At 47.8% G+C, this 23722-nt stretch overlaps 1 protein-coding gene across 2 annotated transcripts in view; it reads left to right on the top strand.

The window, feature by feature from the left end:
- GCN1 (GCN1 activator of EIF2AK4) overlaps nucleotides 1–23722 on the top strand; it is a 1158386-nt gene that overhangs the window by 313042 nt on the left and 821622 nt on the right. For both annotated transcript variants that reach the window (XM_069215038.1, XM_069215039.1), the window contains exons 18-19: nucleotides 20354–20513; nucleotides 21124–21313. In XM_069215038.1, coding sequence (XP_069071139.1) covers nucleotides 20354–20513; nucleotides 21124–21313 — 350 coding nt within the window. The remainder of the gene's footprint in view (nucleotides 1–20353; nucleotides 20514–21123; nucleotides 21314–23722) is intronic.

The raw sequence follows: 23722 nt of genomic DNA, 5'->3' as shown, positions 1-23722 counted from the left end.
GAGGTCATAAGATTCTGCATCTTTTCCAGAGAGTGTGAGGAGTCTATCCCTACACTTTCCTGTGAACATTTCCCAAAGGAGAGCACCCCAGTGAGATTTGTTCACTTTTCTGGTTAAACAAGCCCTCTCAAAAGCTGTGAACCATTTGGTGCTGTCATCACCATCTTCATATTTAGTTACAATCCCTTTAGGGATTTTCAACATGTCAGGAGAATCTCTGACCCTATTTATGTTGCTGCCACCATTGATGGGTCCTAGGCCCATCTCTTGTCTTTCCCTTTCTATGGCTAGGATCTGTCTTTCCAAAGCCAATCTTTTGGCCATCCTGGCTAACTGGATGTCCTCTTCACTGGAGTTATCCTCAGTGATTTCAGAGAGGTTGGTCCCTCCTGTGAGGGAGCCAGCATCTCTGACTATTATGCTTGGAGTCGGGGCTTGAGAGGCCCTGTCCTCCCTAGATAGGACTGGTAGGGGGGAATCATCCTCCAATTCACTATCCTCATCCTCTGTGTTGCCATCCTCAGAGGGGTTGGCCTTTTCAAAGTCTGCCAACAGCTCCTGGAGCTGTAGTTTGGAAGGTCTGGGGCCCATTGCTATTTTCTTTATTTTACAGAGTTACTTTAGCTCCCTCATCTTAAGATGGAGGTAAGGTGTGGTGTCGAGTTCCACCACATTCACATCTGTACTAGACATTATGCTTCTAAAAGTTGGAATACTTTTTAAGAATCTAAAAACTAGTTCTATAATCTAATTCAAACTTTTCACAAACTTTTAAACTCAAAAAGGAAATGCTAACAGGGAATAACACAAGGCCCTAGCAGGACTTTAAAGAATTTAGAAAAATTTCAAATTGCAAAAATCAATTTCTAATGACAATTTTTGGAATTTGTCGTGTGATCAGGTATTGGCTGAGTAGTCCAGCAAATGCAAAGTCTTGTACCCCACCGCTGATCCACCAATGTAGGAAGTTGGCTCTGTATGCACTATTTCAAAGAAAGGAATAGTATGCACAGAGTCCAAGGGTTCCCCTTAGAGGTAAGATAGTGGCAAAAAGAGATAATACTAATGCTCTATTTTGTGGTAGTGTGGTCGAGCAGTAGGCTTATCCAAGGAGTAGTGTTAAGCATTTTTTGTACATACACACAGGCAATAAATGAGGAACACACACTCAGAGACAAATCCAGCCAATAGGTTTTGTTATAGAAAAATATCTTTTCTTAGTTTATTTTAAGAACCACAGGTTCAAATTCTACATGTAATATCTCATTTGAAAGGCATTGCAGGTAAGTACTTTAGGAACTTTGAATAATTACAGTAGCATATATACTTTTTACATAAAACACAATAAGCTGTTTTAAAAGTGGACACTTAGTGCAATTTTCACAGTTCCTGGGGGAGGTAAAGTATTGTTAGGTTTCACAGGTAGGTAAGTCACTTACAGGTTTCAGTTTTTGGTCCAAGGTAGCCCACCGTTGGGTGTTCAGAGCAACCCCAAAGTTACCACACCAGCAGCTCAGGGCCGGTCAGGTACAGAGGTCAAAGAGGTGCCCAAAACACATAGGCTTCAGTGGAGAGAAGGGGGTGCCCCGGTTCCAGTCTGCCAGCAGGTAAGTACCCACGTCTTCGGAGGGCAGACCAGGGGGGTTTTGTAGGGCACCGGGGGGGGACACAAGTCAGCACAAAAAGTACACCCTCAGCAGCGCGGGGGCGGCCGGGTGCAGTGTGCAAACACGCGTCGGGTTTACAATGGTTTTCAATGAGAGATCAAGGGATCTCTTCAGCGTTGCAGGCAGGCAAGGGGGGGACACCAACTGCTTTGGCCCCAGCTCTTTTGGCCTGTCTCCCCCCTTCTAAAGACACTGCTCCAGCGGCGTTTTCCCCAGGGACCAGCGACCTCCGAATCCTCAGAGGACTGCCCTGCTCTAGAAGGACTAAGAAACTCCATAGGACAGCGGCCCTGTTCACCCAAGACTGCAACTTTGTAACAAAGGAGCAACTTTAAAACTTGCGTTTCCCGCCGGAAGTGTGAGACTTGCTACTCTGCAACCGACGACCCCGACTCGACTGGTGGAGAACCAACACCTCAGGGAGGACCCTCCGGCGACTCCGAGACCGTGAGTAACCAAAGTTGTCCCCCCTGAGCCCCCACAGCGACGCCTGCAGAGGGAATCCCGAGGCTCCCCCTGACCGCGACTGCCTGCTTTCCAGATCCCGACGCCTGGTAAAGACTCTGCACCCGCAGCCCCCAGGACCTGAAAGATCGGAACTCCAGTGCAGGAGTGACCCCCAGGAGGCCCTCTCCCTTGCCCAGGTGGTGGCTACCCTGAGGAGGCCTCCCTTGCCTGCCTGCATCGCTGAAGAGACCCCTTGGTCTCCCATTGATTTCAGTTACAAACCTGACGCGTGTTTGCACACTGCACCCGACCGCCCCGCGCTGCTGAGGGTGTACTTCCTGTGTGGACTTGTGTCCCCCCCGGTGCCCTACAAAACCCCCCTGGTCTGCCCTCCGAAGACGCAGGTACTTACCTGCTGGCAGACTGGAACCGGGGCACCCCCTTCTCATTGAAGCCTATGCGTTTTGGGGCACCACTTTGACCTCTGCACCTGACCGGCCCTGAGCTGCTGGTGTGGTAACTTTGGGGTTGCTCTGAACCCCCAACAGTGGGCTACCTTGGGCCCAAACTTGAACCCCGTAGGTGGTTTACTTACCTGCAAAAACTAACTAACTCTTACTCCCCCCAGGAACTGTTGAAAATTGCACTGTCTAGTTTTAAAATAGCTATATGTGATTTATTTGAAAACTGTGTATGCTATTTTGATTATTCAAAGTTCCTAAAGTACCTACCTGCAATACCTTTCATTTGAAATATTACATGTAAAATTTGAACCTGTGGTTCTTAAAATAAACTAAGAAAATATATTTTGCTATACAAAAACCTATTGGCCTGGAATTGTCTGAGTGTGTGTTCCTCATTTATTGCTTGTGTATGTACAACAAATGCTTAACTCTACTCCTTTGATAAGCCTACTGCTCGACCACACTACCACAAAATAGAGCATTAGTATTATCTCTTTTTGCCACTATCTTACCTCTAAGGGGAACCCTTGGACTCTGTGCATACTATTCCTTTCTTTGAAATAGTGCATACAGAGCCAACTTCCTACATTGGTGGATCAGCGGTGGGGTACAAGACTTTGCATTTGCTGGACTACTCAGCCAATACCTGATCACACGACATAGTGCATACAGAGCCAACTTCCTACAACTATAGTATACAATCAGTTTATAGCCAGGGCTGCAGCCAATCATGGGGTTACAATGCACACAGAACCACTAAAGGAAGATGTTTTTTTTAAAATACATTATCCTCAACCCATTCTAGGTACCAGTGCTTCCCAGTGGTACCAGGCATGGTAAAGTACGCAGACCAGATTTTTAATAAGCCTGTGAAACCAAGAATAATAACTCCTAGAATAGAGAAAAAGTATAAACCTGCACCTTCTGACCCTGATTACATTAACCATCAGGTGCCACCCGATTCAGTAGTGGTTAGTGCTGCAAGAAAAAGGGCAAATAGCCAGTCCTCAGGAGATGCTCCCCCTCTTGATAAGGAGACCAGAAAATTTGATGCTGCAGGAAAGAGCGTTACGTCCCAAGCAGCAAACCAATGGAGGATAGCTAATTCCCAGGCACTACTAGCTCGTTACGATAGAGCCCATTGGAATGAGATGCAGGATATCATACAGCATCTCCCAAAAGAGCACCAGAAGAGGGTGCAACAGGTAGTAGAGGAAGGGCAAGATATTAGTAACAACAAAATAAGGTCTGCCCTTGATGCAGCTGATACCACTGCAAGGAATGTGAACGCCGCAGTTACTATTTGTAGACATGCATGGCTGCGCTCCTCTGTTTTTAACCCAGAAATTCAACAGGCTGTGTTAAACATGCCCTTTGATTAAAAAAAAAAAAAAAAACATCTTTTCAGGCCAGAAGTAGACACAGCAATAGAAATACTACGAAAAGACACAGCCAAGGCAATGGGTGCACTCTATTCTACACCATAGAGAGAGTAATTTCGTAAGCCTCAGTTTCAAGGAGGTTTCATACCACAACCTTCAGAGGCGTCACCTTCCCAAGCAAAACCAACTTACCAAACCCAGTACCAGCGAGGTGGGTTTAGAGGCACATATAGATGACAATACTCTAGAAATAGAGGTAAATTCCAAACCTCTAAACAGCATGCAACACAGCTAAAACAGTGACTTCCCTCACGCCCTTCCACTTCACAAATATCCTGTGGGGGAAGACTACAGCAGTTTACATTGGCAAACTATCACCACAGACAACTGGGTGTTATCAATTATCCGCAATGGCTATTGTCTAAAATTGATAAACATTCCTCTAAATATTCCACCAAGGTATCACAAGTTAACCCCAGAACATACAGTTCTTTTGCAGCAAGAGGTTCAATCTCTGCTACTCAAACAAGCAATAGAGTTAGTTCCACAGTCTCAACTAGGAACTGGAGTTTATTCACTATACTTTTTAATTCCCAAGAAAGATGGCACCCTCAGGCCAATATTAGACCTCAGGCAACTACATTTCTACATCCTAACAGAACATTTCCATATGGTTACTTTGCAAGATGTTATCCCACTGCTACAAAAACAAGATTTTATGACAGCCTGAAGGCTCAAAGATGCGTATTTCCACATACCCATCCATCCAGCTCACAGAAAATACCTCAGATTTGTATTACAAGGAAAACACTACCAATTCAGTTTGTTACCTTTCGGCATAACAACAGCTCCAAGGGTATTCACAAAGTGCTTAGCAGTAGCAGCAGCCTACCTAAGAAGGCAACTTATCCATGTCTTTCCATATCTAGACGATTGGCTAATAAAATCAAGCAGTCGTACACAATGCCAAAATCTTACACGTTATGTAATAGAAACCCTGCACACTCTAGGTTTTTCTATAAACTGCCTAAAGTCACACCTTTAACCAGCACAAGTACAACCGTATTTAGGTGCTATCCTAAATACTCAACTAGCTCTAGCGTTTCCAAATACACAAAGGATACAAGCTTTCCAAAATCTCATTCCACTTATACAACCAAATCAACAATACACTGTAAGATTTGTCATCAAAATCCTAGGAATGATGGCATCTTGCATTGCAGTAGTTCCACATGCAAGATTAAACATGAGGCTCTTACAACAGTGCCTTGCAGAACAATGGTCACAGGCACACAGTCAACTTCAACATCTAGTGTTGATAGACCGCCAAACACAAATGTCCCTTCAGTGGTGGAATTGCAGCAATTTAATCAAAGGGCGGTTGTTTCAAGACCCTGTGCCTCAAACCATAATTACAACAGATGCATCAATGATTTGTTGGGGAGCTCACCTAAACAATCACAATATTCAAGGGCAATGGGATGTCAAACAGAAACAGCTACACATACACCACTTATAGTTATTAGCTCTGTTTCTAGCCCTCAAAGCCTTTCAACCTCTTCTCACACAGAAGAATGTTCTTATAAAGCCAGACAACATCACAACCATGTATTATCTCATCAATCAGGTAGGGACACATTCATCCCAGCTGTCCCTTCTAGCCCAAAATATTGGAAAAGGGCAAATCACAATCAAATTCATCTATTAGCACAATACATTCCAGGGACAGACAATCAGTTGGCAGATATCCTCAGCAGAAATCACCAACAAACACACAAATGGGAGATTCACCCTCAGGTACTTCAAAAGTGGGGAACACCAAACCGAGATCTATTTTCAGCAAGCGAAAACACAAAATGCTAAAACTTTGCATCCAGACACCCACATCCCCTATCCAAAGGCAATGCTCTATGGATCAATTGGTCAGGGATATTTGCTTATGCTTTTCCCCCTCTCCCACTCCTTCCATTTCTGGTCAACAAGTTGTGTCAAACTTCACTCAACATGATACTCATAGCACCAACATGGGCACGTCAGCCATGGTACACAACACTACTAGATCTATCTGTAGTACCGCACTCCAAACTCCCATGCAGACCAGATCTGTTAACACAAAACAAAGGTCAAATCAGACATCCAAACCCCAATCCTCTCAATCTAGCGATTTGGCTCCTGAAGTCGTAGAATTTGGATATTTAAAACTCCCATCAGAATGTATGGAAGTTATTAAACAAGCGAGAAAACCCACTATTAGACAGTGCTACGCAAACAAATGGAAAAGATTTGTCTATTATTGTCAATCTAAAAACATAGATCCTCTTATAGCATCAATACAAGATATTTTATGCTATTTACTTCATTTACAAAAATCAAATTTAGCATTTTCCTCAATAAAAATACACCTTACTGCAATATCTGCATATTTACAAACTATTCAACATAGCTCTTTATTTAGAGTTCCTGTCATCGAAGCTTTCATGGAAGGCTTAAAACCCATCATTCCACCAAGAACACCACCAGTTCCATCTTGGAATCTAAATATAGTGCTTACAAGACTTATGGGACCACCTTTTGGACCTATGCACTCTTGCCAAATTCAATTTCTAACATGGAAAGTTGCCTTTCTAGTAGCAATTACTTCTTTAAGAAGAGTTAGTGAAATACAAGCTTTTACTATTGAAGAACCTTTCTTCCAAGTACACAAACACAAAGTTGTACTAAGAACAAATACAACATTTCTCCCAAAAGTAGTCTCACCTTTTCATATCAATCAAACAGTGGAACTGCCAGTATTCTTCCCACAGCGAGATTCTGTGGCAGAAAGAGCTCTACATACATTAGACCTCAAAAGAGCTCTAATGTACTACATAGACAGAACTAAACTGTAAAGAAATGGCTCCCTGTTGCAGTTACCCCCCACTTTTTGACTGATACTGATGCTGACTTGACTGAGAAGTGTGCTGGGACCCTGCTAACCAGGCCCCAGCACCAGTGTTCTTTCACCTAAAATGTACCATTGTTTCCACAATTGGCACAACCCTGGCACCTAGGTAAGTCCCTTGTAACTGGTACCTCTGGTACCAAGGGCCCTGATGCCAGGGAAGGTCTCTAAGGGCTGCAGCATGTCTTATGCCACCCTAGGGACCCCTCACTCAGCACAGACACACTGCTTGCCAGCTTGTGTGTGCTGATGGGGAGAAAATGACTAAGTCGACATGGCACTCCCCTCAGGGTGCCATGCCAACCTCCCACTGCCTGTGGCATAGGTAAGTCACCCCTCTAGTAGGCCTTACAGCCCTAAGGCAGGGTGCACTATACCACAGGTGAGGGCATATGTGCATGAGCACTATGCCCCTACAGTGTCTAAGCAAAACCTTAGACATTGTAAGTGCAGGGTAGCCATAAGAGTATATGGGCTGTGAGCCTGTCAAAAACGAACTCCACAGCTCCATAATGGCTACACTGAATACTGGGAAGTTTAGTATCAAACTTCTCAGAATAATAAACCCACACTGATGGCAGTGTTGGATTTATTAAAAAATGCACACAGAGGGCATCTTAGAGATACCCCCTGTATTTTACCCAGTTGTTCAGTGCAGGACTGACTGGTCTGTGCCAGCCTGCTGCTGAGAGACGAGTGTCTGACCTCATGCGGTGAGAGCCTTTGTGCTCTCTGAGGACAGAAACAAAGCCTGCTCTGGGTGGAGGTGCTTCACACCTCCCCCCTGCAGGAACTGTAACACCTAGCAGTGAGCTTCAAAGGCTCAAGCTTCGTGTTACAATGCCCCAGGGCACTCCAGCTAGTGGAGATGCCCGCCTCCTGGACCCAGCCCCCACTTTTGGCGGCAAGTCCAGGAGAGATAATGAGAAAAACAAGGAGGAGTCACTGGCCAGTCAGGACAGCCCCTAAGGTGTCCTGAGCTGAGGTGCCTCTGACTTTTAGAAATCCTCCATCTTGAAGATGGAGGATTCCCCCAATAGGGTTAGGATTGTGACCCCCTCCCCTTGGGAGGAGGCACAAAGAGGGTGTACCCACCCTCGGGGCTAGTAGCCATTGGCTACTAACCCCCCAGACCTAAACACGCCCTTAAATTTAGTATTTAAGGGCTACCCTGAACCCTAGAAAATCAGATTCCTGCAACAACAAGAAGAAGGACTGCCTAGCTGAAAACCCCTGCAGAGGAAGACCAGAAGACAACAACTGCCTTGGCTCCAGAAACTCACCGGCCTGTCTCCTGCCTTCCAAAGAACTCTGCTCCAGCGACGCCTTCCAAAGGGACCAGCGACCTCTGAATCCTCTGAGGACTGCCCTGCTTCGACGACGACAAGAAACTCCCGAGGACAGCGGACCTGCTCCAAAAAGACTGCAACTTTATCCAAAGGAGCAGCTTTAAAGAACCCTGCAATCTCCCCGCAAGAAGCGTGAGACTTGCAACACTGCACCCGGCGACCCCGACTCGGCTGGTGGAGAACCAACACCTCAGGGAGGACCCCCGGACTACTCTACGACTGTGAGTACCAAAACCTGTCCCCCCTGAGCCCCCACAGCGCCGCCTGCAGAGGGAATCCCGAGGCTTCCCCTGACCGCGACTCTCTGAAACCTAAGACCCGACGCCTGGAAAAGACCCTGCACCCGCAGCCCCCAGGACCTGAAGGACCGGACTTTCACTGCAGAAGTGACCCCCAGGAGTCCCCTCTCCCTTGCCCAAGTGGAGGTTTCCCCGAGGAAGCCCCCCCTTGCCTGCCTGCAGCGCTGAAGAGATCCCTTGATCTCTCATTGACTTCCATTACAAACCCAACGCTTGTTCTAACACTGCACCCGGCCGCCCCCGAGCCGCTGAGGGTGAAATTTCTGTGTGGGCTTGTGTCCCCCCCGGTGCCCTACAAAACCCCCCTGGTCTGCCCTCCGAAGACGCGGGTACTTACCTGCTGGCAGACTGGAACCGGGGCACCCCCTTCTCTCCATTGAAGCCTATGCGTTTTGGGCACCACTTTGAACTCTGCACCTGACCGGCCCTGAGCTGCTGGTGTGGTAACTTTGGGGTTGCTCTGAACCCCCAACGGTGGGCTACCTTGGACCAAGAACTGAACCCTGTAAGTGTCTTACTTACCTGGTAAAACTAACAAAAACTTACCTCCCCCAGGAACTGTGAAAATTGCACTGTGTCCACTTTTGAAATAGCTATTTGTGAATAACTTGAAAAGTATACATGCAATTGAAATGATTCAAAGTTCCTAATGTACTTACCTGCAATACCTTTCAAACAAGATATTACATGTTAAATTTGAACCTGTGGTTCTTAAAATAAACTAAGAAAATATATTTTTCTATAACAAAACCTATTGGCTGGATTTGTCTCTGAGTGTGTGTACCTCATTTATTGTCTATGTGTATGTACAACAAATGCTTAACACTATTCCTTGGATAAGCCTACTGCTCGACCACACTACCACAAAATAGAGCATTAGTATTATCTCTTTTTACCACTATTTTACCTCTAAGGGGAACCCTTGGACTCTGTGCATGCTATTCCTTACTTTGAAATAGCACATACAGAGCCAACTTCCTACAACTACTCAGTGAAAACACTGGATGGTTGGGTAACTGGAAATGAAGTGTATGACTATGTTGGGCTTTATAATTTGTTTATGAAAGAACACATTTTAAGTAACTGCTTCAATGAAAAGTTGCATCAGTATCTGGTAGACCTAGGTCCAATTTCTCCCCAAGAATTGGGAAAGAAGGCAGAGCACTGGGTCAAGACTAGGGTAACCAAAACTTCCACTGGGGGTGACCAAAAGAAAGGGGTTACAAAGCCTCCCCAGGAGAAAGTGGGTGACACTAGAAACAAAGAAAAAGAGTCCCCTGTAGGCCCCCAAAAACCAGACCAGGTGGGTGGGCCCAGAGACACAACCCAAAACAAAGGTGGATACCAGGGTAAGAGCTGGGATGCCACTAAGGCATGGTGCCATAACTGTAAACAGACAGGGCACCACACCAAGGACACTTCTTGTCCCAAAAACAAACCCCCTAGCAAAATCCCAGGGGTAACCAGTGTAGCCATTGGAGATGACTCCTCAGATGAGGAGGTCTTCATAGCCTTCAACTGGAAAAAGGGCCCAACAGGTGAGTTGGAGATTCCAGAGGGAAGTAGACACTTCCACCACCTACAGGTGAATGGAATCCCAGCCACTGCCCTGAGAGACACTTGTGCCAGTCACACTATTGTGCATGACAGGATGGTGTTCTCAAACCAGTACATCCCAGGTGAGATGGCCAGAGTAAGAGTTAGCCCAGACAGGGTCACTGATAGGCCTGTGGCTTTTGTGCCCATAGAAGTGGGTGGGACTTTTAGCTGGAGAAGGGTGGTAGTCAGTACAGACCTCCCCCTTGATTGTCTCCTTGGAAATGACTACCCAGAGGTTAGTCAGAGCCCAAGAGAGGAACTGGTCCAGTGCCAGTCCTCTCCCAAGGATTCTGGAGTTCCTGCCTCTGCAGTAAATGCAAGTAGGCCCCAGAAGAAAAAGAAAAGAAAACCGTGTAGGAAGGGTGGACAACCTTTAGCCAAGGTTCCAGCAAGCCAAGGAGATTCTGCTCCAGTAGGGGAGAACTCCAAAAGTGGCACTGGTAAAGTCCAACCTGACCCACAAGAAGTCCTGGCTAGTCAGGCAACTGTTCAGCCTGAGTGGGTGGCTCCTCAGCTAACAGAAGAAAGAGTGGAAGAAGGGTGTTTACTACAAGATGTGGTAACCCCCCATTCTAATACAGCAGACAGGCACCCTGAACCCAAAGAAACCTGTAACTTAGCCCCTCCCCTTGTAGGTGAAGAGCTAAAGGTGTGGTTCTGGGCACTGACAGCTGTCAGTGGCCTCTGCTGGGTGTTAGCCTTTATGGCTGCACTATCCTTGGCATGGTGGTCTGACCCCATGCCAAATAGCAAGTTAGGCCCCCTGACCCTGTTGGTCCTGGTGGGGTTACTCCAACTCTGGGTAACCTCTTTGGGTAAGCTAGGGGTGACCCTGGCTAAGATAAGATTAGCAGAGGTGGATACCTCTAACCCCAAAATAGAGAGAATGGGTGAAGACATAAAAAGCACAGACAAGAGGCAGTTCAGACTAGGTCCTATCACTGTGGAAGTGGGTCAGTTCCCCAGAGGGAATGACCTGAACAGGAGGATGTAAGGCAGAGTAGGCCCTGCAACAAACCAGCCTATTTCCTCTACTCTTCCTCGCCTGACAGACTAGGAAGACTCTCCCAGCTTTGGCTGAGTCTCCTGGCCTGTGGGATGGGGGGGGGCTTGTGTAAAGAAATGGCTCCCTGTTGCAGTTACCCCCCACTTTTTGCCTGATACTGATGCTGACTTGACTGAGAAGTGTGCTGGGACCCTGCTAACCAGGCCCCAGCACCAGTGTTCTTTCACCTAAAATGTACCATTGTTTCCACAATTGGCACAACCCTGGCACCTAGGTAAGTCCCTTGTAACTGGTACCTCTGGTACCAAGGGCCCTGATGCCAGGGAAGGTCTCTAAGGGCTGCAGCATGTCTTATGCCACCCTAGGGACCCCTCACTCAGCACAGACACACTGCTTGCCAGCTTGTGTGTGCTGATGGGGAGAAAATGACTAAGTCGACATGGCACTCCCCTCAGGGTGCCATGCCAACCTCCCACTGCCTGTGGCATAGGTAAGTCACCCCTCTAGTAGGCCTTACAGCCCTAAGGCAGGGTGCACTATACCACAGGTGAGGGCATATGTGCATGAGCACTATGCCCCTACAGTGTCTAAGCAAAACCTTAGACATTGTAAGTGCAGGGTAGCCATAAGAGTATATGGGCTGTGAGTCTGTCAAAAACGAACTGCACAGCTCCATAATGGCTACACTGAATACTGGGAAGTTTAGTATCAAACTTCTCAGAATAATAAACCCACACTGATGCCAGTGTTGGATTTATTAAAAAATGCACACAGAGGGCATCTTAGAGATACCCCCTGTATTTTACCCAATTGTTCAGTGCAGGACTGACTGGTCTGTGCCAGCCTGCTGCTGAGAGACGAGTGTCTGACCTCATGCGGTGAGAGCCTTTGTGCTCTCTGAGGACAGAAACAAAGCCTGCTCTGGGTGGAGGTGCTTCACACCTCCCCCCTGCAGGAACTGTAACACCTAGCAGTGAGCTTCAAAGGCTCAAGCTTCGTGTTACAATGCCCCAGGGCACTCCAGCTAGTGGAGATGCCCGCCCCCTGGACACAGCCCCCACTTTTGGCGGCAAGTCCAGGAGAAATAATGAGAATAACAAGGAGTCACTGGCCAGTCAGGACAGCCCCTAAGGTGTCCTGAGCTGAGGTGACTCTGACTTTTAGAAATCCTCCTTCTTGTAGAAGGAGGATTCCCCCAATAGGGATAGGAATGTGACCCCCTCCCCTTGGGAGGAGGCACAAAGAGGGTGTACCCACCCTCAGGGCTAGTAGCCATTGGCTACTAACCCCCCAGACCTAAACACGCCCTTAAATTTTGTATTTAAGGGCTACCCTGAACCCTAGAAAATCAGATTCCTGCAACAACAAGAAGGACTGCCTAGCTGAAAACCCCTGCAGAGGAAGACCAGAAGACAACAACTGCCTTGGCTCCAGAAACTCACCGGCCTGTCTCCTGCCTTCCAAAGAACTCTGCTCCAGCGACGCCTTCCAAAGGGACCAGCGACCTCTGAATCCTCTGAGGACTGCCCTGCTTCGACGACGACAAGAAACTCCCGAGGACAGCGGACCTGCTCCAAAAAGACTGCAACTTTATCCAAAGGAGCAGCTTTAAAGAACCCTGCAATCTCCCCGCAAGAAGCGTGAGACTTGCAACACTGCACCCGGCGACCCCGACTCGGCTGGTGGAGAACCAACACCTCAGGGAGGACCCCCCGACTACTCTACGACTGTGAGTACCAAAACCTGTCCCCCCTGAGCCCCCACAGCGCCGCCTGCAGAGGGAATCCCGAGGCTTCCCCTGACCGCGACTCTCTGAAACCTAAGTCCCGACGCCTGGAAAAGACCCTGCACCCGCAGCCCCCAGGACCTGAAGGACCGGACTTTCACTGCAGAAGTGACCCCCAGGAGTCCCTCTCCCTTGCCCAAGTGGAGGTTTCCCCGAGGAAGCCCCCCCCTTGCCTGCCTGCAGCGCTGAAGAGATCCCTTGATCTCTCATTGACTTCCATTACAAACCCAACGCTTGTTCTAACACTGCACCCGGCCGCCCCCGAGCCGCTGAGGGTGAAATTTCTGTGTGGGCTTGTGTCCCCCCCGGTGCCCTACAAAACCCCCCTGGTCTGCCCTCCGAAGACGCGGGTACTTACCTGCTGGCAGACTGGAACCGGGGCACCCCTTTCTCTCCATTGAAGCCTATGCGTTTTGGGCACCACTTTGAACTCTGCACCTGACCGGCCCTGAGCTGCTGGTGTGGTAACTTTGGGGTTGCTCTGAACCCCCAACGGTGGGCTACCTTGGACCAAGAACTGAACCCTGTAAGTGTCTTACTTACCTGGTAAAACTAACAAAAACTTACCTCCCCCAGGAACTGTGAAAATTGCACTGTGTCCACTTTTGAAATAGCTATTTGTGAATAACTTGAAAAGTATACATGCAATTGAAATGATTCAAAGTTCCTAATGTACTTACCTGCAATACCTTTCAAACAAGATAGTACATGTTAAATTTGAACTTGTGGTTCTTAAAATAAACTAAGAAAAGATATTTTTCTATAACAAAACCTATTGGCTGGATTTGTCTCTGAGTGTGTGTAGGAAGTTGGCTCTGTATGTGCTATTTCAAAGTAAGGAATAGCATGCACAGAGTCCAAGGGTTCCCCTTAGAGGTAAAATAGTGGTAAAAAGAGATAATACTAATGCTCTATTTCGTGGTAGTGTGGTCGAGCAGTAGGCTTATCCAAGGAGTAGTGTTAAGCATTTGTTGTACATACACATAGACAATAAATGAGGTACACACACTCAGAGACAAATCCAGCCAATAGGTTTTTGTATAGAAAAATATCTTTTCTTAGTTTATTTTAAGAACCACAGGTTCAAATTCTACATGTAATATCTCATTCGAAAGGTATTGCAGGTAAGTACTTTAGGAACTTTAAATCATAAAAATTGCATGTATACTTTTCAAGTTATTGACAAATAGCTGTTTTAAAAGTGGACACTTAGTGCAATTTTCACAGTTCCTAGGGGAGGTAAGTATTTGTTAGGTTAACCAGGTAAGTAAGACACTTACAGGGTTCAGTTCTTGGTCCAAGGTAGCCCACCGTTGGGGGTTCAGAGCAACCCCAAAGTCACCACACCAGCAGCTCAGGGCCGGTCAGGTGCAGAGTTCAAAGTGGTGCCCAAAACACATAGGCTAGAATGGAGAGAAGGGGGTGCCCCGGTTCCGGTCGGCTTGCAGGTAAGTACCTGCGTCTTCGGAGGGCAGACCAGGGGGGTTTTGTAGGGCACCGGGGGGGACACAAGCCCACACAGAAATTTCACCCTCAGCAGCGCGGGGGCGGCCGGGTGCAGTGTAGAAACAAGCGTCGGGTTTGCAATGTTAGTCTATGAGAGATCTCGGGATCTCTTCAGCGCTGCAGGCAGGCAAAGGGGGGGGTTCCTCGGGGAAACCTCCACTTGGGCAAGGGAGAGGGACTCCTGGGGGTCACTTCTCCAGTGAAAGTCCGGTCCTTCAGGTCCTGGGGGCTGCGGGTGCAGGGTCTCTCCCAGGCGTCGGGACTTAGGATTCAAAGAGTCGCGGTCAGGGGAAGCCTCGGAATTCCCTCTGCAGGTGGCGCTGTGGGGGCTCAGGGGGGACAGGTTTTGGTACTCACAGTATCCGAGTAGTCCTGGGGTCCCTCCTGAGGTGTTGGATCTCCACCAGCCGAGTCGGGGTCGCCGGGTGCAGTGTTGCAAGTCTCACGCTTCTTGCGGGGAGCTTGCAGGGTTCTTTCAAGGCTGCTGGAAACAAAGTTGCAGCCTTTCTTGGAGCAGGTCCGCTGTCCTCGGGAGTTTCTTGTCTTTTTCGAAGCAGGGGCAGTCCTCAGAGGATGTCGAGGTCGCTGGTCCCTTTGGAAGGCGTCGCTGGAGCAGGATCTTTGGAAGGCAGGAGACAGGCCGGTGAGTTTCTGGAGCCAAGGCAGTTGTCGTCTTCTGGTCTTCCTCTGCAGGGGTTTTCAGCTAGGCAGTCCTTCTTCTTGTAGTTGCAGGAATCTAATTTTCTAGGGTTCAGGGTAGCCCTTAAATACTAAATTTAAGGGCGTGTTTAGGTCTGGGGGGTTAGTAGCCAATGGCTACTAGCCCTGAGGGTGGGTACACCCTCTTTGTGCCTCCTCCCAAGGGGAGGGGGTCACAATCCTAACCCTATTGGGGGAATCCTCCATCTGCAAGATGGAGGATTTCTAAAAGTTAGAGTCACTTCAGCTCAGGACACCTTAGGGGCTGTCCTGACTGGCCAGTGACTCCTCCTTGTTGCTTTCTTTGTTCCCTCCAGCCTTGCCGCCAAAAGTGGGGGCCGTGGCCGGAGGGGGCGGGCAACTCCACTAAGCTGGAGTGCCCCGCTGGGCTGTGACAAAGGGGTGAGCCTTTGAGGCTCACCGCCAGGTGTTACAGCTCCTGCCTGGGGGAGGTGTTAGCATCTCCACCCAGTGCAGGCTTTGTTACTGGCCTCAGAGTGACAAAGGCACTCTCCCCATGGGGCCAGCAACATGTCTCTGGTGTGGCAGGCTGCTGGAACTAGTCAGCCTACACAGACAGTTGGTTAAGTTTCAGGGGGCACCTCTAAGGTGCCCTCTGTGGTGTATTTTACAATAAAATGTACACTGGCATCAGTGTGCATTTATTGTGCTGAGAAGTTTGCTACCAAACTTCCCAGTTTTCAGTGTAGCCATTATGGTGCTGTGGAGTTCGTGTTTGACAGACTCCCAGACCATATACTCTTATGGCTACCCTGCACTTACAATGTCTACGGTTTTGTTTAGACACTGTAGGGGTACCATGCTCATGCACTGGTACCCTCACCTATGGTATAGTGCACCCTGCCTTAGGGCTGTAAGGCCTGCTAGAGGGGTGTCTTACCTATACTGCATAGGCAGTGAGAGGCTGGCATGGCACCCTGAGGGGACTGCCATGTCGACTTACTCGTTTTGTCCTCACTAGCACACACAAGCTGGCAAGCAGTGTGTCTGTGCTGAGTGAGAGGTCTCCAGGGTGGCATAAGACATGCTGCAGCCCTTAGAGACCTTCCTTGGCATCAGGGCCCTTGGTACTAGAAGTACCAGTTACAAGGGACTTATCTGGATGCCAGGGTCTGCCAATTGTGGATACAAAAGTACAGGTTAGGGAAAGAACACTGGTGCTGGGGCCTGGTTAGCAGGCCTCAGCACACTTTCAATTGTAAACATAGCATCAGCAAAGGCAAAAAGTCAGGGGGCAACCATGCCAAGGAGGCATTTCCTTACAGTGTGTGTACCTCATTTATTGTCTATGTGTATGTACAACAAATGCTTAACACTACTCCTTGGATAAGCCTACTGCTCGACCACACTACCACAAAATAGAGCATTAGTATTATCTCTTTTTACCACTATTTTACCTCTAAGGGGAACCCTTGGACTCTTTGCATGCTATTCCTTACTTTGAAATAGCACATACAGAGCCAACTTCCTACATAAACAATTTAGAAAGACAAAACAACTTTTTGTAGCTTTCCATCAACCACATACAGGCAATCTTATATCAAAACAAGGTTTAGCAAGATGGATTGTAAAGTGCATACAAACATGCTATATCAAAGCAAAAAGACAACTTGTAATCAACCCTAAAGCACATGCTGCACGAAAGAAAGGTGCAACAATGGCTTTTTTAGGAAATATACCAATAGCTAAAATATGTAAAACAGCTACATAGTCAACACCTCATACATTCACTAAACACTACTGTGTGGATGTATTATCACAACAAGCCACAGTAGGACAAGCTGTTCTAAGAACATTATTTCAAACAACTTAAACTCCTACAGGCTAGCCACCGCTATTTTGGGAGGACAAACTGCTTTGTAGTCTATGCATAGCATGTGTATCTGCAGCTACACATACCATCAAACGTAAAATGTCACTCACCCAGTGTAAATCTGTTCATGGCATGTTGTGCTGCAGATTCACATGCACCCTCCCTTCCTCCCTGGAAGCCTGTGGTCGTTTAAGTTCACACATTTGTACATATGTGTAAGGAAATGCCTCCTTGGCATGGTTTCCCCCTGACTTTTTGCCTTTGCTGATGCTATGTTTTGAATTGAAAGTATGCTGAGGCCTGCTAACCAGGCCCCAGCACCAGTGTTCTTTCCCTAACCTGTACTTTTGTATCCACAATTGGCACACCCTGGCATCCAGGTAAGTCCCTTGTAACTGGTACCTCTGGTACCAAGGGCCCTGATGCCAGGGAAGGTCTCTAAGGGCTGCAGCATATCTTATGCCACCCTGGGGACCCCTCACTCAGCACAGACACACTGCTTGCCAGCTTGTGTGTGCTGGTGAGGACAAAACGAGTAAGTCGACATGACACTCCCCTCAGGGTGCCATGCCAACCTCACACTGCCTATGCAGTATAGATAAGTCACCCCTCTAGCAGGCCTTACAGCCCTAAGGCAGGGTGCACTATACCATAGGTGAGGGCACGAGTGCATGAGCACTGTACCCCTACAGTGTCTAAGCCAAACCTTAGACATTGTAAGTGCAGGGTAGCCATAAGAGTATATGGTCTGGGAGTCTGTTTAACACGAACTCCACAGCACCATAATGGCTACACTGAAAACTGGAAAGTTTGTTATCAAACTTCTCAGCACAATAAATGCACACTAATGCCAGTGTACATTTTATTGTAAAATACACCCCAGAGGGCACCTTAGAGGTGCCCCCTGAAACCTTAACCGACTATCTGTGTAGGCTGACTGGTTCCAGCAGCCTGCCACAACCGAGACATGTTGCTGGCCCCATGGGGAGAGTGCCTTTGTCACTCTGAGGCCAGTAACAAAGCCTACACTGGGTGGAGATGCTAACACCTCCCCCAGGCAGGAGCTGTAACACCTGGCGGTGAGCCTCAAAGGCTCACCCCTTTGTCACAGCACCACAGGGCACTCCAGCTAGTGGAGTTGCCTGCCCCCTCCGGCCTCGGCCCCACTTTTGGCGGCAAGGCCGGGGGAAATAATGAGAATAACAAGGAGTCGTCACTGGCCAGTCAGGACAGCCCCTAAGGTGTCCTGAGCTGAAGTGACTCTAACTTTTAGAAATCCTCCATCTTGCAGATGGAGGATTACCCCAATAGGATTAGGGATGTGACCCCCTCCCCTTGGGAGGAGGCACAAAGAGGGTGTACCCACCCTCAGGGCTAGTAGCCATTGGCTACTAACCCCCCAGACCTAAACACGCCCTTAAATTTAGTATTTAAGGGCTTCCCTGAACCTAAGAATTTAGATTCCTGAAACTACAAGAAGAAGAGGACTGCTGAGCTGAAAGACCCCTGCAGAAGAAGAAAAGAAGACACCAACTGCTTTGGCCCCAGACCTACCGGCCTGTCACCTGCCTTCTAAAGAAACCTGCTCCAGCGACGCTTTCCCCAGGACCAGCTACCTCTGAATCCTCAGAGGACTGCCCTGCTTCAAGAAAGACAAGAAACTCCAGAGGACAGCGGCCCTGCTCCAAAAAGACTGCAACTTTGTTACAGAGGAGCAGATATAAAGACCCCTGCAAATCCCCGCAAGAAGTGTGAGACTTGCAACACTGCACCCGGCGACCCCGACTCGACTGGTGGAGAACCAACACCTCAGGGAGGACCCTCCGGCGACTCCGAGACTGTGAGTAACCAAAGTTGTCCCCCCTGAGCCCCCACAGCGACGCCTGCAGAGGGAATCCCGAGGCTCCCCCTGACCGCGACTGCCTGATCCTAAAGTCCCGACGGCTGGAAAAGACCCTGCACCCGCAGCCCCCAGCACCTGAAGGAACGGAACTTCAGTGCAGGAGTGACCCCCAGGAGGCCCTCTCCCTTGCCTAGGTGGTGGCTACCCCGAGGAGCCCCCCCCTTGCCTGCCTGCACCGCTGAAGAGACCCCTTGGTCTCCCATTGAAATCTACAGAGAACCCGACGCTTGTTTGCACACTGCACCCGGCCGCCCCCACGCTGCTGAGGGTGTACTTTCTGTGTGGACTTGTGTCCCCCCCGGTGCCCTACATAACCCCCCTGGTCTGCCCTCCGAAGACGCGGGTACTTACCTGCTGGCAGACTGGAACCGGGGCACCCCCTTCTCTCCATTGAAGCCTATGTGTTTTGGGCACCTCTTTGACCTCTGCACCTGACCGGCCCTGTGCTGCTGGTGTGGTAACTTTGGGGTTGCTCTGAACCCCCAACGGTGGGCTACCTTGGACCCAAAACTGAGACCTGTAAGTGATTTACTTACCTGCTAAAAATAACAATACTTTACCTCCCCCAGGAAGTGTGAAAATTGCAGTGTCCACTTTTAAAACAGCTATTTGTGTTTTATGTGACAAGTATATATGCTACTGTAATTATTCAAAGTTCCTAAAGTACTTACCTGCAATACCTTTCAAATTAGATATTACATGTAGAATTTGAACCTGTGGTTCTTAAAATAAACTAAGAACAGATATTTTTCTATAACAAAACCTATTGGCTGGATTTGTCTCTGAGTGTGTGTTCCTCATTTATTGCCTGTGTGTATGTACAACAAATGCTTAACACTACTCCTTTGATAAGCCTACTGCTCGACCACACTACCACAAAATAGAGCATTAGTATTATCTCTTTTTGCCACTATCTTACCTCTAAGGGGAACCCTTGGACTCTGTGCATGCTATTCCTTACTTTGAAATAGCACATACAGAGCCAACTTCCTACAATATGTATATACATTTGCATGGACATCTCTTTTTTCACTTATATACTCTATCACTCCTTCCTTTACCCTCGATGACCATGCGCAATGGAACCGAACAGGAGGAGTAACTCGATCCCATGACTGTAAAAGACTTCTTCATAGAAAAACAACTTATAACACTCCGAGCCCAAAACTAGATGTCGGAATCGATATGCATAGCATGTGAACCTGCAGCACAACATGCCAGTTAGACTCACATCTCTGTGTGAGTTGGGTTGTTGGGTTCCCGGACAGGGCTGCAAGAACAGACTAGCACAGTTCCAAATTTCAAAAATACAATGCAAACCTTGTGTACAAAAATGTTGACATAAATCGCTAAATATGTGGCACAAGGAAAACGTTGTATGCAATATACTTCTGTTTATTCTAGCTGCTTGTATTTCAAGGTCATACCCCTAACATCTCAGCCATCCACATTGCTCCCCTTCTGGTTGCAGGCCTTATCACCGCACACTGCTCTCAGTGCTACTCAACCGTTCCTGGCGTGTACGTAAGTTGGCCCAGCAAACAGCCAAAAAGCTGCTGTCTTCTCTGGGTGGATTTCGGCTCGCAGATGGACTCTTGGAAGAACTTAAAACTGTTCTGAACACTCATAAGGTGCGTTCTAAGGAAATTATCCCTTTTAAGTGTTTATATCCACCACACATCTGTTTGGTCTTTCGGACACTCTAAATCATCTTCCTCTGGTAGCACTAAGCTGACTCCTTAAGTTGCTTTTATGTCTGGCATCTTAGCACAACTGATTGCTGGCTCATTGTTACTAATTTGTTTAAATATAGAGTGGAATTACTTTTATATCATGCCTTTGGCTATTTTGTGTATTAATCTACCTTCCAAGAAGTGCTTCCCACTGAATACAAGAGCTACTATTTCATATTGAAAGTTAAATTGATCATCACAGTGTGCTACAATGAATGGTTTATCTCCCATATGCATTCTGCTCAAAATGCAAACCTTTTTTGATACCTTTTCCCCAAGTTTTGGAAAGACAGTAAACTGCATTGGTGCACAAAGTGTGTGTAAATTGCATTTGTGAATGTCTGATTGCATGTGTTGGCACTTCAAAACCAGAACTATTGGCTTTGACAGTGCTTGTTGTTTCTTTTTTTGTTCCTCCTTACCCCTCAGTTTGTCTTGCACCCTCTTCTTCCTGGTCTCTCTTTTTTTTTGTTTTGTTAATTGAGGTCTCTGTTGGTTGCTTCCCCAGGTGTTGCTTCCAGAAGTGTTAACGACAGAGTCAGGAGAGCTCTCTGAACTGGGGAAAACATATGTGCCCCCTCGCGTTCTTCAGGAAACTATTAGTGTCATTGCCAATGTGCCTGGGCTAGAGCCGGAAAGCCCAGAGGCAGAGAAACTTGCAAAGGAGCTGCTGATTTTGGCACACCACCCATCTATAGGTAAAGCACAAGTGCATTTACAGCCATATGTAAGGATTTTTTGTGGACTGTGTGCTTGATCTCCGCAATGGGTTCTTCTTAGAAATAAGGGGGAAGGAAGTGCCTTATCTGGTGAGGATTTGTATGCACATGAGAGGAACACAGATTCCTTTAACCTGCACACAGTGAGATGTGTAAGAAGAGGTAATGCTATAAAAAGTGGTATGTTGTAGTATTTACACTGAAGATTGTTGAATTATCTCCAACATCAACCCTTCTCATGGATACTCCTATCTGCAGATTCCTCACATGAAAAAAAAAAAATACCAGGCGTCAAACTGGATCAGGAAACCGCAAAGCTCTCAAGTCGCCTGTAAGGTGTGTCGACGGTAGACTAAAGTCGGAAGACAAAAACAAAGCCGTATAGTTCTCACCCCAGGCAACAATGTCAGTTCCTTTTTCTCCGCACTTTTGGCAGGGATCCAGAACTTGCTGTCTCCTGAGAGCTGTGAGTTTTCTTCAGAGGAAATTCTCCAGTGCAGTACAGATGTTTGCGCTAAAGCTTTCAGGATTCAAGCTATGTAGGGACATTGAGGGACAGATGTCCATTACTGATCCCCACTCCATCTGTCTTTGGTGTTTCTGATGGGAAATTGGCAGGCTTGTCAACAGCCAGTGGATTGGACAGCTCCCTGGGAATGACAATGGCATTTCCAGTAGGGCATTCTAGCAAGAAGTTAAGTAATTTCCCTCAGTGGTCAAAAAAGTTGCTAAGCTACTAAAGCTTCAATTTCCATTAGTGGATGGCAAGACAAATTTCCTCTCTAAAGTACTCCTCAGCTGTACCCACATGTAAGGAAATGCCTCCTTGGCATGGTTACTGTAAAGAAATGGCTCCCTGTTGCAGTTACCCCCCACTTTTTGTCTGATACTGATGCTGACTTGACTGAGAAGTGTGCTGGGACCCTTCTAACCAGGCCCCAGCACCAGTGTTCTTTCACCTAAAATGTACTTTTGATTCCACAATTGGCACACCCTGGCATCCAGGTAAGTCCCTTGTAACTGGTACCCTTGGTACCAAGGGCCCTGATGCCAGGGAAGGTCTCTAAGGGCTGCAGCATATCTTATGCCACCTTGGGGACCCCTCACTCAGCACAGACCCACTGCTTGCCAGCTTGTGTGTGCTGATGAGAACAAAACGAGTAAGTCGACATGGCACTCCCCTCAGGGTGCCATGCCAACCTCACACTGCCTATGCAGTATAGATAAGTCACCCCTCTAGTAGGCCTTACAGCCCTAAGGCAGGGTGCACTATACCATAGGTGAGGGCATATGTGCATGAGCACTATGCCCCTACAGTGTCTAAGCAAAACCTTAGACATTGTAAGTGCAGGGTAGCCATAAGAGTATATGGGCTGGGAGTCTGTCAAACACGAACTCCACAGCTCCTTAATGGCTACACTGAATACTGGGAAGTTTAGTATCAAACTTCTCAGAATAATAAACCCACACTGATACCAGTGTTGGATTTATTAAAAAATGCACACAGAGAGCATCTTAGAGATGCCCCCTGTATTTTACCCAATTGTTCAGTGCAGGACTGACTGGTCTGTGCCAGCCTGCTGCTGAGAGACGAGTGTCTGACCTCATGCGGTGAGAGCCTTTGTGCTCTCTGAGGACAGAAACAAAGCCTGCTCTGGGTGGAGGTGCTTCACACCCCCCCCCCTTGCAGGAACTGTAACACCTAGCAGTGAGCTTCAAAGGCTCAAGCTTCGTGTTACAATGCCCCAGGGCACTCCAGCTAGTGGAGATGCCCGCCCCCTGGACACAGCCCCCACTTTTGGCGGCAATTCCAGGAGAAATAATGAGAATAACAAGGAGGAGTCACTGGCCAGTCAGGACAGCCCCTAAGGTGTCCTGAGCTGAGGTGACTCTGACTTTTAGAAATCCTCCATCTTGTAGAAGGAGGATTCCCCCAATAGGGATAGGAATGTGACCCTCTCCCCTTGGGAGGAGGCACAAAGAGGGTGTACCCACCCTCAGGGCTAGTAGCCATTGGCTACTAACCCCCCAGACCTAAACACGCCCTTAAATTTAGTATTTAAGGGCTTCCCTGAACCTAAGAATTTAGATTCCTGCAACTTACCGAAGAAGAAGACTGCTGAGCTGAAAACCCCTGCAGAAGAAGAAAGAAGACACCAACTGCTTTGGCCCCAGTCCTACCGGCCTGTCTCCTGCCTTCTAAAGAACCCTGCTCCAGCGACGCTTTCTCCAGGACCAGCGACCTCTGAATCCTCAGAGGACTGCCCTGCTTCCAAGAGACCAAGAAACTCCCGAGGACAGCGGCACTGCTCCAAAAGAACTGCAACTTTGTTTCAAAGGAGCAGATTTAAAGACCCCTGCAACTCCCCGCAAGAAGCGTGAGACTTG

Source organism: Pleurodeles waltl, chromosome 11, assembly GCF_031143425.1.
Source record: "Pleurodeles waltl isolate 20211129_DDA chromosome 11, aPleWal1.hap1.20221129, whole genome shotgun sequence".
Classification (NCBI taxonomy): domain Eukaryota; kingdom Metazoa; phylum Chordata; class Amphibia; order Caudata; family Salamandridae; genus Pleurodeles; species Pleurodeles waltl.
Note: the sequence above shows the minus strand (reverse complement) of the source record. Positions and strands in the feature narration are given on the sequence as shown.